This window comes from Pseudopipra pipra, chromosome Z (genome assembly GCF_036250125.1).
Source record: "Pseudopipra pipra isolate bDixPip1 chromosome Z, bDixPip1.hap1, whole genome shotgun sequence".
Lineage (NCBI taxonomy): Eukaryota > Metazoa > Chordata > Aves > Passeriformes > Pipridae > Pseudopipra > Pseudopipra pipra.
Window position 1 is genome coordinate 68,459,750 of NC_087581.1, and position 13,530 is coordinate 68,473,279.

The 13,530-nt window shown below is 39.9% G+C and overlaps 1 protein-coding gene across 5 annotated transcripts in view; it reads left to right on the forward strand.

Annotated features, from left to right (window-relative positions):
• Nucleotides 1-13,530, forward strand: part of HOOK3 (hook microtubule tethering protein 3) — an 83,212-nt gene that overhangs the window by 2,193 nt on the left and 67,489 nt on the right. For 4 of the 5 annotated variants that reach the window (XM_064642054.1, XM_064642051.1, XM_064642053.1 and 1 more), the window contains exon 2: nt 11,578-11,663. In XM_064642054.1, the coding sequence (XP_064498124.1) occupies nt 11,578-11,663 (86 nt within the window). Of the gene's footprint in view, nt 1-11,577; nt 11,664-13,530 lie in introns of those variants that run through there. The other variant, XM_064642055.1, reaches the window with a different exon arrangement.

Here is a 13,530-nt window from a genome sequence, read left to right on the forward strand (position 1 = left end):
GGCGATTTCAGAGAGGTGATTTCAGTTTATTCCAGGATACATGAAAATTGCAAAAGAGGCAATGAAGTTTTTTGTTCCTCAATGAAACTGAGTGTTTATAAACAAGATGGCTTTTTTTTTTTTTTTTTTTTTTTTGTCTGGCCTTCTCTCAAATCCCATAATGATTCTTGGGAAACCGTTCATTTAGATGGAGGAGTAGAGCTGTCTTAATAGCAGTTTATGTGTATCTGGGATGGCCAGCCTTTTCCCATTATGCCAGAGAAGCTGGCTGCTCCTGAAAACTGGTTTAGCCTCCCAGGTTGCTTGTTTAACATTCATACAGACGTACCTAAACAGGTTTGTCTGTGTTTTGAATAGATAAGGCTTTCCACACGTCTGAGAACCTGTTCAACCTAAACTGAATGTTTGCTCGGATGGATACAGGGTGAGATGAAAGTGTTCCTCCCTCTGCCAACTCATGATTTTAATGAAGGAGAATATCGCTCAGGCCTTTTACCTTGCATGCCTGTGATTCCTATTCTGGTATGTTTAAGCTGGAGCAGGCTGCTTACCTATGAATATGTTTTGGTTTATTTTTAAATATTTTGCCAATGCCCATTTTTACCATTATGCTCTAACTCGGGGTGTGATTCTCTTTTTTTTTTTCACCTCTCTTATGGTATCATCAAATGGGTTCATAAATAATTTTCGTTCAGGATTTTAAACAGCTGGGTGAGCTTTGGCTTTCTACCACTTTAGCAGGTGACCATGATGTTATTTTCAGGCAGACAGGGCAGTGGTGACTTGAGCAAAACTGAACGGAGGACCGGAGGCCAAATACTGACTTCTCCAAGTTGGTATTTACACTTTAGCAGTGTTTCCAACCTACTGTAATTGCAGAACTATTACTCTACCAAAAATCTCCCGGAAACCTCTTCAGAGACTCTTCTGTGTGCTATGGGATTGTTATCCAAGATGCACTTCAGCCAGGGCAGTTTAGAAAAATGTGGCTGTTAAGGTAAAGCTACAATAATATTAAAATTGTTTCAGCGTATCTAATAGAGATTCACAATGTCTTTTTTCATTTAAAACTTAAGAATGGTCCAAATATAAACAAATGGGTTTTTCTGGTTTGTTTTTGTTGGTTGTTTTTTTTTCTTTTTGTGTAGTGTCAGGACTGCTCGCAACTCAGATACATAGCTAAGGCATTTCTTAAAACGTGGAGAGCTGTCAAATGTGCCTGTGGCAGTTACACTTTAAAATGTCTTTCTCTAAAGTCGGTGTGGTGGCTACAGGCTTTTCCTGTGTAACCTGAGAAATTTTCTTTTTTAACATAGAACTAAGATGTGATACCGAAAAGATTGCCTAGCACTGGTATGTAAACAGTAGGATTCCTCAATGAGGTCACTGCTGAGTGGCTATGAGTAGCAAATTGCTGTGAAGGTGTCATGAAACTTCTTTCATTGTGATGAATATCTCTTATTTTGCTATGTGCTGCCTCCACTGAGCTGTGTCTTGCCTGCTTTCTTTTTTTTTTTTCAAACCCTCAAGGCCGAATATAGTTTATGTTAAAACTTCTGTGATAAGTGAGAACTTTGTAAACACTGCAAGGCCCCTGCTTTGGCACCTTCTGTTTTAGAAGCACTTCGGCCACTTACGTGATATGAGTCCTTTGACCTTTCTTCCTTTTCAGCTGAAAAATCTCTTCAGTACAGTGTATCTCTGTCTTCTGTGTAGTGGCCTATCCCCAGCTGGAAGGATTTGTCTGTGTTGGTATGAAATATAGAGACCATGTGAGCAAGTGGTGAAACAGATTTTGATTCCTCAGGAAGGCTGCTTTTAAATGCTTGGTAGGCACCCTTTTCAGAGAGAATCAAATTGCTGGAAATTAGTGGGAAAGCTATTTTCTGCTACTGTCCAGTTATGTTCTTTTTAGATTATGTGGTTCTTGATCCTGTGCATCTATGTTTTTAAGTGCTCTTCCGGTTCCTTGTAGATGCCAAGATCGTAGGCGACTTGCTAAGCCTGTTTAAATTCTTTCTTCTTCCAGTCCTTGATCACTGACCACAAAGTCGTAGGGTTTCATTTTCTTTTGATGATAGAATTGCATCAGCATCTCTTACCTCTTGAAAAAAAAATCACATTTCAGGAGTGTTCGATTGTGCTCATGATGACAGCGACTCAAGAAGGCAGTTTTTTTGAATGATGTTGCTGTTTAGATAGAAGCAAAAAAACACCCTGAGCTTGTCAGCAGTCATGGATTATGGGTTGAGGAACCTGGCAGATCACAGCCCCTGTAACTGATATGAAGGACCAGTAGACTGAGCAACCTTTTTTTTATTTTTTATGACCTCTCACTGATATGGTAAAGAATTTATTGCTCCACCCTTTAAAGAGATAGCTGTCTGAGACAGTGATATTCTGAGTGTAACATTTGCTGTGCTTGAAGGAGCTGGAGTGTCTAGCACCATTGTTAGGTTATAGGAATGTTTTTAACCTATTGCCAAGAGGTCAAGCAAAAGCAGAGGCACTTCTCTTCAAGATTACATTGTAAAGCAAGTGATAGGAGGCTGCTAACATATGAATACAATAATTAAAGGTAATTAAGATAAAGTTTGCATGTGTTGCTCCCTATTCCCCCATCTTTTAAAAGGCAGCAAGAGGAAGGAAGACTGGAGACAGAATTTGGACCTGCAGGTATTTTTTGTTATATGCATTTTGACACAGTGTTAGATTTTCATTCTTTGGGGCCTTGTCCCAAATTCTGCCTTTTTTCAATTTTCTGCTTTCTGAAGAGCTGTTCTGTATGGTGATACATTTATAGCAATTGCAAGTTCTCTGGAGAAATAAACATTTAGCTATGATTTAGTATGTGCTCAATTTCAGCTCCCAGTTCTGCCCCCTCATTTTTTGGTGAGGGGTTGCCTAGAGAAGAAACAGACTTTGCTCCTAGGAACTGTGAGCCTTAAACAGTATAAAGGAAACAACTTTTCTGTTATCTTGTTAATCTTGAGGTGGGAGGTGCAGAGAGAAATCTGTTTCTATCTTTTCTGAAATACTTAAGCAGTTATTTCAGAGAGATGAAGTCAAACTGTGAATTATGCACAATTGTCTGTGTTAATTGTGAGGCCATTTTTTGAGGCCCTGGAACTGTAAGATAATGTTCTGGTATTTTTTTCTTCCTTGACCATCAGAAATTTTTGCTGCGATGTGTTTGACTTCTGTAAAGCAAATCAGACTTGCAAGTTGAGTCTTGGGCCTCTCCCCTGCCCTTGCTGCTCTCTGCTTTCTTGCCTGACTCTTGAGTACTGTGATTATTTAGAAAGACTTGCCTAGATTCGGTTGGCTAAGTGCCTCTAGCTTCAGAGCCTAAGTCTGGGGTTGTTTAATCAATTTAATTTGCAAGTCCTAGTGATTAATTAAAAAAAAAAACAAACAACGAGGTTATTTGCCACACGACAAACTACACTAGCACAAGGTTAAGGCAGGAATGTGTGGCTGGAAGTGAGGGGAAGAGGGTAGTAATGTCCTTGTGGCTTTTGTTGCCAACAGGCTGGTAGGTCCTGCCACACAGGAAAGGGAAAGGGATTAACTCCTTCCCCAAACTGCTGGTAGTGGTTTCCCGCCCTTCAGAGTATGCACGTGTTGTTTTTCTTGTTCCCTTACTTTGTCATACGTGACTAAAGTCATTCCTGTGAGTTACTTAATACTTCCAATTCAGGGCAGGGAACAAAGAGACAACATGGAAAAGAGGAGAAGGTGGAGGGAAAAACTCTCTACGGTTAAAGGCGGGGGAGTCGGGCCAGCACTCCAGTCCTGCCTGTGGCAGGCAAAAGGTTCTGAATGAATACAAAGCTGGAGTTGTGTTTCAGTGGACTAGCTGGGGCCGCAGAGGGATGGGAACTTTTCAAAGGGGGCACACAGGAAATGTTTTTGAGTGGTGCAGGTAGTGGAGCAAGTATTGCACAAGAAGATGCATTGTGAATCTGGTAATAATGTGCTTCAGCCCTTGAATTCTTAAGGCTCTTTCATGCTGTTTAGCTGCAAGCTTCTTTGCAACTGTATACTACACTGAAAGTGAAGTGCTTTGTATCCTCTGTGGAAGTCCTGTTGACTGTTTGGAGCTAAATCTTTCAGAGTAGCTAAGTTATTTAAACTAAACAACAAATGCATATTTATGACCCATATGATTTATGTCTTGGGGACAATAGATCTGGGAAATGAGCATCTGTGTTTTATTCATTGCAGAGTTGCAAAGCAGTAAATGAGTTACAGCCTTTTCTACATTCCAGGATTACATAAGATAAACCTTTGAGTGAACTTTTTTGCCATGGCAGCAAGGTATCCATAGTTTTACTTCAATATAAGAATAAGTAAAAGAAAGTGTGTGATCAACTGCAACAGACTTTATGGGGAGGGTTTTTTTTCTTTGTTAGGGTTTTTTTTGAGGTTTTATTAATTCTACCACGCTTTTTGTGGCTAGGGAAAAAACAAATAACAGAACACAAACAGCAGGACTTGATCACTCTGGCACGGTTTAGGTGATTTTATTTTATGGACTATGTCAAAAGATGGCTGCCTTTTTACATGGCGGCTAATGCCTTCTTTAAGGAATCATGGAATTTGGTCTGAAAAATCTTGTTCTGCTTACCTGCACAGTCTCCATGAAGTTCAGGAAAATGTTTGTTGAAATATAAATAAGTAAAAGGAGAAGACTTGAACTGCAAGATATGCTGGTTTTAGTGCTGTGCTATACATTTGTGTTACCAGTTCTAGAATCTGTTAAGTCTGAAATTTCTTATCCTGATGAAGACTTAGTGCCAGCTCTCTCTGGGAGACATCTGAATCCTATCTTTTAGCTGCTAAATCTTTCTTACTCCTGTGATCCTATGAGAGCCTGTGTTTCCACACTTTTCAGGAAGTTTGTACAGATGATATTTAAGTAGAAATTAGTGCTTTGGGATTCATCTTCTGTGCCTTTGGGTTCTTTATTTCACCTGTCAATAGAGACAGCATTTCTCTTCTGTATTATAGCTGCGAGAAGGTGGCGTCATGGGATTTGAATAATTGTTATTCTTCTGTATTTTGCAAAGGGAAAAGTGTCACTTATGTTCACTTGTGGGGTTTTTTTTGGGGTTGTTTTTTTGTTTGTTTGTTTTTTTGTTTGTTTTTTTGTTTTGTGTTTTTTTTTTGTGTGTGTGTGTTGTTAAGTAATATTAGAAACATGTATAAATTTGGAAAGTTCCTCTGGCTTGCCACTAGCCAAGAAATTAATGGACTTTACTTGGGCTTATGCCATCACATAGAAGCTCTGCCCTGCAGCCTGTTTTTTATTTTAGTATGGATCATTTTGGGCACATTTGCCTGGTGCTATGCAGGTTTCTCATAGTCTAGCAGTCTTCATTCAGAATAAAAAGAATTTCACTCTTCTGTTCATTGAGCACTGTTCTGCTATTTGCATTGAACACCTACTTTTAGAGGACAGTTTCATTATCCTCCTTTGGTGAAACTTCATGCATCCCAACTCTATTTGTTGGATTATCATCTAGGTTTCTGTGAGTGTGAATACTGAAGACAGAAGATATGCTGCTCCCATGTTTAATGTTACATCATTTTAAGTGTATTATTTTGTCATCTCTGGGTAGTAGAGATGGAAATTTTTGTGCTCTGATTAGCAGAGTTTATGGTGGTTCCCGTAAACCCTACCATTTGTGATTTTTTTTTTTCTTTTTTCCATGAGAAGATGTTCCTAGTCTTAAAAGGCTCTTCTGGGGCTTTCTAAAATTCATTGGTGCTTGGTGGAGGGTGAATGTTTGTATCCTACAAATGCAGGGGCATTGAGGTAATGTTTGGCAATTTTGCACTTTATTAGTAGCTTGTATTTTGAGAAAAGAAGAGAAATCATCAATTGGTAAATACTTCTTTCAAATAAAACATGATGAAATAGATGGAAGCTTGGAAAGAACTGTTGGTTCTGTTAGGTGCTCTGTTAGGCCTTTTTATTATGTATTATATTTTCATTCTATCTTCATTACAAATGCTGTGCAGAATTCTTTTTCGTCAGTTGGCTCCTCTGGCTCTCAAAGAATATATTCATTTTTACCCCAGGAGTTGGTAGGTTAGCTTGTCTTCTCATGAATGTTTCTGAAACAGTTAAACCAAATACCATTCAGACTTGAGACTCTGTTCATTGTATCGTAATGATTTGTCATACTTGAACACTCCAGTTAGCAGCAATTTAGTGGCAATGCCAAGGTAGTGCAGTAGCAACTGGCTTACGCTGTCATGGCTCTCTCATCTCCCAAGTCCTTTAGTAAGTAACCTTTAGTCAAGGTGTATCTTCTGCTTTCTGCACTGTGTTTCTGCAAGGGAAATATTTAATCTTTTGAAAATCTGCACTTAGAATGAAGTGTTTTGGTTGAGGTCTTTCATGGGTTTGACCAGTTTAGATATTTGGGGTTAAACACAGTATACATAAAATGAGAAGGAAATTAATAAAAAATCAGCATTCAAGTCCTTCCCCCAAAAGTATCCCTTGCCTGGCCAGTAATGTAATAACCTTGCCATTTCACTGCTTGGCTAATTGAGTGCCTACCATTACAGCTGGATTGCAAAGTATCTCTTGAGGTTTTAATAATAGAAGTCTGAAAACCTAAAAAACCAGTGGAACTATCCAGAAATTCAAATCCTGGAATAAAACTGTTGCTTATTAGAAATCTATTTTCCCATTGCTTGTCTCATACAGTCTGCTGTTGTCTTGGAAAGCATGAAAAAATAGCTTATGCCATGACTATTCAAGCAGAAGATAGCAGTGCTACCAACTATGAGGAGAAAAATGGGTGAACAAGGATCAAAGTTATCTAGAAGCACCGGATCTGGTTATAGGATAGGAGTCAAATTCTCGTTTGAAAGGTGTGTCTTAATACAAGAATTCAGCATCTGAAGGACAACTGTGTGTGAAGAACATAATTAGCTTGCCATTGTGGAAAGAATTTATGTTCTGGTTTCCTCCAGGTATTGAAGCTGAGTAAAATTTGTTTTAATGAGGTTGTTGCAGATCTTGTAGGTAATATGGGGTAACTGTACAAAGACAGAAGTATCCAACCCTCCTTTATCTTCTCTGCCAGTTTGCTCTTTCAAGTGTTTTTGCTAATGGTCTGTGTTACACATCCAACCCAGTGAGGCTGGTTCCTTTCTTGTCTCCTTTCACACCCGCTTCTCCTTGTCTTATATGTGTGATCTGTATCTTCTGTGATGACACAGTATTATTCTAGGCTCTACATGGCAGCTAGCTCTAAGGTTGCATAGTCAGTTCCAGAACCATAGGAAAATAGTGGATAAATAATTCTAAACTGTCGTTGACATGGTTTAACCATGGCTGGCAATTAAGTATCACACGGGTGCTCTCTTTTTCCCTCCCTGCTCCTGGGCCAGTTGGCAGGAGAATTGCAAAGAAAAGGTAAGCCTTGCAGGTTTAGATAAGAACAATTTAATAATTGGAAAAAACCCACCACCACTCTGATGGAAACTGGGTGTTACCGTTTGTTGTGTTTGTGCATAAGGTAACCAGTCACACAGTGTTTTATCTGCTAAGAACCACTAAAAATGATTTCAGGTATTATTTCAAAAGAATACTTAGAAGGTTTATTATGCAACTGCATCAGTAATAAAAACCAAACAGTGTATATAATCATTGTGCAAAGAGCAGGTCTTTCATTATCTCTTACTGTTGAGAAGAGAAAGGAGAATTTTTTTTTTCTTTGATGTAGAAGGAGGTTGCTTTGTTTGTTTTTTACTTTTTCTTTTTCTTCCCCTGAAGTTTCGAGGAATGCTGGATCCCCCATAACAAGTTTTATCCCAGTTTTCTCCTACTGTCTTTGACAACTGAGTGTTTATCCAGTTCTCTGACCTTCATATCAAAAGCATTTTTCATGAAATACATTTTTGCATCCTATCCCTAGTAGATAACAAATCCTTACTAGTCATATATGTAATTGGGAACTGTAACTCAGATTTTTCTAAGGTATTGTCTCTTCCTGAAGCAATTATTTAGTCCCTGGTGATAACTACCTTTGCATTCAAAGAGTTACTTGCTACTCCTTCTTTTAAGGTTTGTATAAAAATGCTCACGTTTGTGTCTGTGTGGATCAGAGATCTGGATTAATATCTAATAAAATTAGATAAAAGAACCCTTAGTTGATGAAAAGGTGTGAAGGCCTATTAGAGGTAATGATTGAGCCAAGTGGTTGGGCTTTTTTCCTCCCTTTTTTTTTCCAAGAGTTTTTTCTTATAAAATCATAGATTAGTTTGTGTAGTAGGGGACCTTTAAAAGTCAAATAGTCCAATCCCCCTTGCCTTGAGTAGGGACCTAATGAACTAGATCAGGTTGCTCAGAGCCCAATCCAACCTTACCAGGCAAGGGTCATCTACCACCTCTCTGAGCAACCTGCTTTAGTGTTTCACCACCCTCATCATAAAATAATTCTTCCTTATATCTAGCCTGGGTCTACGCTGTTTCAGTTTAAAACCATTATCCCTTGTCCTGTCTCTACAGGCCCTATTAAAAAGTCTGTCCCCACCTTTCCTTTAAGTACTGAAAGGCCACAGTGAGGGATCCCTGGAGCCTTCTCCACTCCAGGCTGAACAACCCTGACTCTCTCAGCCTTTCCTCCTAGGAGGAAAATCCTCTGAGCAGTTTTGTCGCTCTCCTCAGGACCTGCTCCAAGAGGTCCATGTCTTTCTTGTGCTAAGGGTGGTAAGGTTTCATGAGAGTAGAGTAGAGGGGGAGAATCACCTCCCTTGACATGCTGGTCAGAGTTCTTTTGATGAACCAACCAGGATATGGTTGGCACGTTGATGGGTCATATCCAGCCTCTCACCCACCAGCACCCCCAAGTCCTTCTCTGCAGGTCTGCTCTCGATCCATGCATCCCCCAGCCTGTGCTGATAACAGGGGTTGCCCTGACCCAGCTGCATCACCGTGCACATGGCCTTGTTGAACCTCATTGTCGCTGATAATGTCGGAACGGCCAAAGCGACACGAAAAAAGGTTCCAGCAAAGTTTATTCCAAGAAAAAAGCAGGGACCGCCGGGGCTGCTGCGCAGCCCCTTAAGTACAGTTTTTGAACACACGTAATGCACAAGGATAGGACAGTTCAAACTTTCACACCAGAATTCTTACAGCTAATAGGTGCATTTTCTAAACTGTACTTTCTCACAACAACTTTGCTCTTTCTCAAAACAGCCCAGTTCTTTCCCACAACAGTCCCGAGCACCTGCTCTTATTTTTCTCTCATGTTGATGTTCTTTCCAACTACTCTCATTCAAAACAGGTCCTTGTTCTCATGAGACAGTGTTCTCTGTTCCCACAGGACAGCTTCTTCAGGATGCATCAGTATGTTGTCAGGATCAGGGCCTCCATTTTCAGTCCTCTCTTTCAGTCCATCTCAGGGGTATACTTTGATCTGGTCAACATCTATTGCTTCGTCAGTATGTGCCAAGGTGCTGACAGACCCACTGTCACCCGTGACACCTCATGAGGTTCATGTGGGCCCACACACATGATGTCGGGGCTCCATATAGCAATACTGGGGAAAAATATCCAAGAATCCTGTCAGGGAATGGGAATTAATTGACAGCTTTGTGCAGCTAACAATGGGGACCGTATTGCAAAGCACTCAGGATTTAGGAGCAGAGGAGCAGTTCCAGCAGGAAGAGAGAGAAGTCTCCCAGAAGGAAACAAATCACAATGCAGAGGAAGAGCACTGTTTTAACAGGTGTTACTGAATAGCTGTTCAGAGGGACTCACACCCACATGCACATAAAAATTTGCTTATTTGTCTCCATGGCTGGACTCTGCTTCTGCATTGCCACATTCTTATCATTTTGTCCCTTCTAGAAAATGAACTCTGCTGTTTCTTAGAGCACTTTAGGATACGGTAGAACTATCTGAGAATGGTACAGGAGTTTAACTTTGACATAAATTTGTAAAGATGTTTTATGGAAGAGTTTTTGAAGAGAACTTGTTACTATCATATCTCTGAAGGATAATCTCTGAAGGATATGAAAAGGATACAGTTCTTTTTTAAAGATTTGAATAAATGCTTTGCAGCATAAATTTTACACAATTGAAATATACAAGCAAATAAAATACACATATTACAAAATTTAAGTGTATGTGAAGAAACAAGTCATGTTAGTTTCAGCCTTTCTCTCTGTTCTTTGTCATCTAACTATGAAAAACATTAGTATTCTCAATGGCATGTGAATCCTTGTGCTTTTGGAACATGGACATCATTTGTGACTATTCATTGGTCACAGCTGAACTTGATCAGCAAACATTCTCTGGGGACTCGTTATTTTTGGTTCTTCATGGATATCATTGCTGGATTTTTTCCTAATTGAATGCTAGGTTTTTTTCTTCCAGAGTAAAGGAAAGAAAGGAACATTCACCTAGGTACCTGTTCTCCAAATAAATGTTAAGTGGCATTGCTGGCGTGCTAACATGATGTTCCAAAGGTATTGTGAGAATCTGACTGTTGTGCTCTTGGTTTTTTTGAGGGCCTTCTCTTCAGAGAAGGACCTGCAAAATTTTCTGCTGTTATATGAGTTGCCTTTTATTGTAAGACACATACATAAAGGGTATTTACTGGGAAATGACTCTGACCAGTATTACTGTTTCAAATGCCACTAAAACAGGAGTGGTTGTACATTATGTTCAGAAAAAAATTGGTTGACGTATTTATTTATGTACTCTGAAGCTGTAAGAGCTCTTGTAGCATGTCTTGTCTGTGGTGCATATGAGCACTCCTTTCTACAAATAAACCCAGGCTTCTCCTAGGAGAAGGATAGTAGCAGAGAGCATTAGGCAGATACCCTCCAAATAACGTCATCAACATTATTTTCACAGCACTCATCCACGTCATTTAAAATTAATGTTCATTCAAAATAATGTAGACCAATTAAAAAGATTGTGCTGAATTAGGTAGACTCTTCTTCTCACCAAGAGAGGAAGGAAGAAAAGAGCTTTGCTTTGTGGACTGTAGTGCCTGTCACAGTGTTGATAAAACACCCTGAAGTATTCAGAACACTAGTAGTGCATAGACCCATTAGGGTGTAGCAGCACTTGGTTCTTCTCTTCCATCTGATAGTAGGGAATAATTAAGTTTGGAATATGTCACTCTGCGTTTGATCTTCTGGTTGTAGGGAGCTGATGAACAATTTGTGTGATCAGTGTTACTTCTAAAAACTGAGTTTCTTACGTACGTCAATTGAGACAGTGGATTTTTTTGAATGTATGCTCTGGAAGTACTTGCATGGTCCAGTGACTTTTCAAAGTAGAAAATGTGGTGGAAAATTAGCCTTTTGGAGAATGTACTACTGTTATTTGCAGCAAAGTTTATTGTGAAAACAAGGATGCTAAGCCCTGTTCTTTTCTTTGATTGCTATTAAATATAAAGCTTTTTAAACCTAACATGTACACTAAATGCACTTCTGGAGTTTAATCTGTTCTGTTTGCTACTGGTAGAATTTTTTTAAACTTTTGAAAATTCTTTGACATTCAAGTAAAAGAAAATAACCTTTTCCTTTTTACCACAGATCCAGACGTTTAATGTTGAGGCACCATGCCAGACCGTGGAAGATTTAACGAGTGGGGTTGTGATGGCCCAGGTCCTTCAAAAAATGTAAGGAATTGTTTACTTAATGAACTAAGTTTTATTATTCGTACATTTTTCTGTATTTACATGTGTTTTAGTTCAGTCTTGGCTGGTATTCCATAAGGATGTGGCTTTTCCTATGCTTAGATGGTACTTGAAACTGGAACATGACTAATGTGATTTTTCTCTGTAGTTTTCAGATAACTAGCTTAAATGAAAAAAAAAAGCTTTGTTTTAGGGAGATGTTTATTCGAGGTGAACTTAGTGAAAATAAGTTGGATTAAAACTAAACTTACAGATTCACACTTAAAGTTGAAACCAGTGCAAGATGAGGTAACTGGCCCTGATCATTGCTTGAAACTGCAGTCAGTGATGTTAGAATTAGTTTCATGCAGTAAAACTTCTGTGATAAACTGAATGGAACTGTCAGTTTAGTGATGCACAGTTGGAAGTACTTGTCTTTCAGTTTGTTTCCACTACCTCTTGCCTGTTCACTGGACACCACTGAGATTATGTGAGGGTATAAAGAAGGAGCCATCAGGCTATTTATACACAGGATTGGTAAGATCCCACTGAGCCTTCTCTTCTTGAGGCTAAAAAAACAGAACAGCTCACTCAGTCTCACCTCGTATGACGGATCCTGCAGTCTGTTAATCATCTTATTTGCCCTTTGCTGAACTTCTTTGTATGTCCAGGTCCCTCTCATACTGGAGAACCCAGGGTGCAACACTTCAGATGTAGTCTTACCAGACCTGAGTAGTGCCTCCCTTGGCCTGCTGCCAGTGATCTTCCCAACACAGCTCAGGTTGTCGTTGGCCTTCTTTGCTACAAGGACGTGTTGCTGGAGTATTTTCAGCTTGGTTTCTACCCAGCTTCTTGTTTGCAAAGCTGCTTTCCAGCCAGTTGGCCCCCAGCATATACTGGTGTATGGTGTTTATTTGCATGTACCTTTGTGAAATGTGTAAGGTTTCTGTCAGCCTGTTTTTCCAGCTCGTCACATTCCTCCTAAATGGCAGCACAACTATCAGGTGTATCCAACACTCCTTCCGTTTTTACATTGTATGACAAATTTCCCTCTGTTCCATCATCTGGGTCCCTATTAAAAACATTTAACGGTATCAGCCCCTTGGGTAGGCTGCTAATAGCCTGGGCTCCAGCTGGATTTCATGCTTCTGCTCATAAACCTTTGAGCCTGGCATTTCAGCCATTTTTCAACCCACCTTGCTATGCACTTACCCAAGTTGTGCTTCATCAGTTTGTCCAGGATGATGTTATCCTGCTCAGGCAATCTGTAGCAGGAATATATAACAATGTGACTTATCTTGGTCTGGTTGATCATCCTGACCCATAATTTCTTAGCTGGCTCATATCCATCTGAAGACAGAACTCATGCATTCCCACTGCTCTCTCGCATGAAGGGCATCTCCCTTGTCACTGCCTTCTCAGCTTGTTCTTCCTAAAGAGCCTGTATGCATTCGTGGCAGCAGCCTTGTCATGGGAGCCATCCTACCATGTCTTCATGATCCCAGTGAGACTGTGGCCTTGTAACTACATGCAGAGCTCTGTTTCTTCCTGTTTGTTCTCCATGCTGCATGCATTAGTGCACAAGCACTCCACATAAGCATCCAGTCTTGCTGAGTCCCAAGAATGAAGCTTTCCCTGGAGTGTTTTTCTGTAGGCCTTTCCTCATTTATGTGCATATGCTTGGGGTGATCACTCTTCACCCAGCCCTGTTTTGTTGACTGTGAGGTATCTCTTGTTCACATTGTCCCACATTCTTTGTTTTTCAACAGAGTCCACTACTTTGTCACTAAATGTTCCTTTCTCTGTTTTAACTTCTGCAAAACTGGCCCAACCAGGTTGACCAGCCTGTTGGTGAAGATGCATTTGCCCA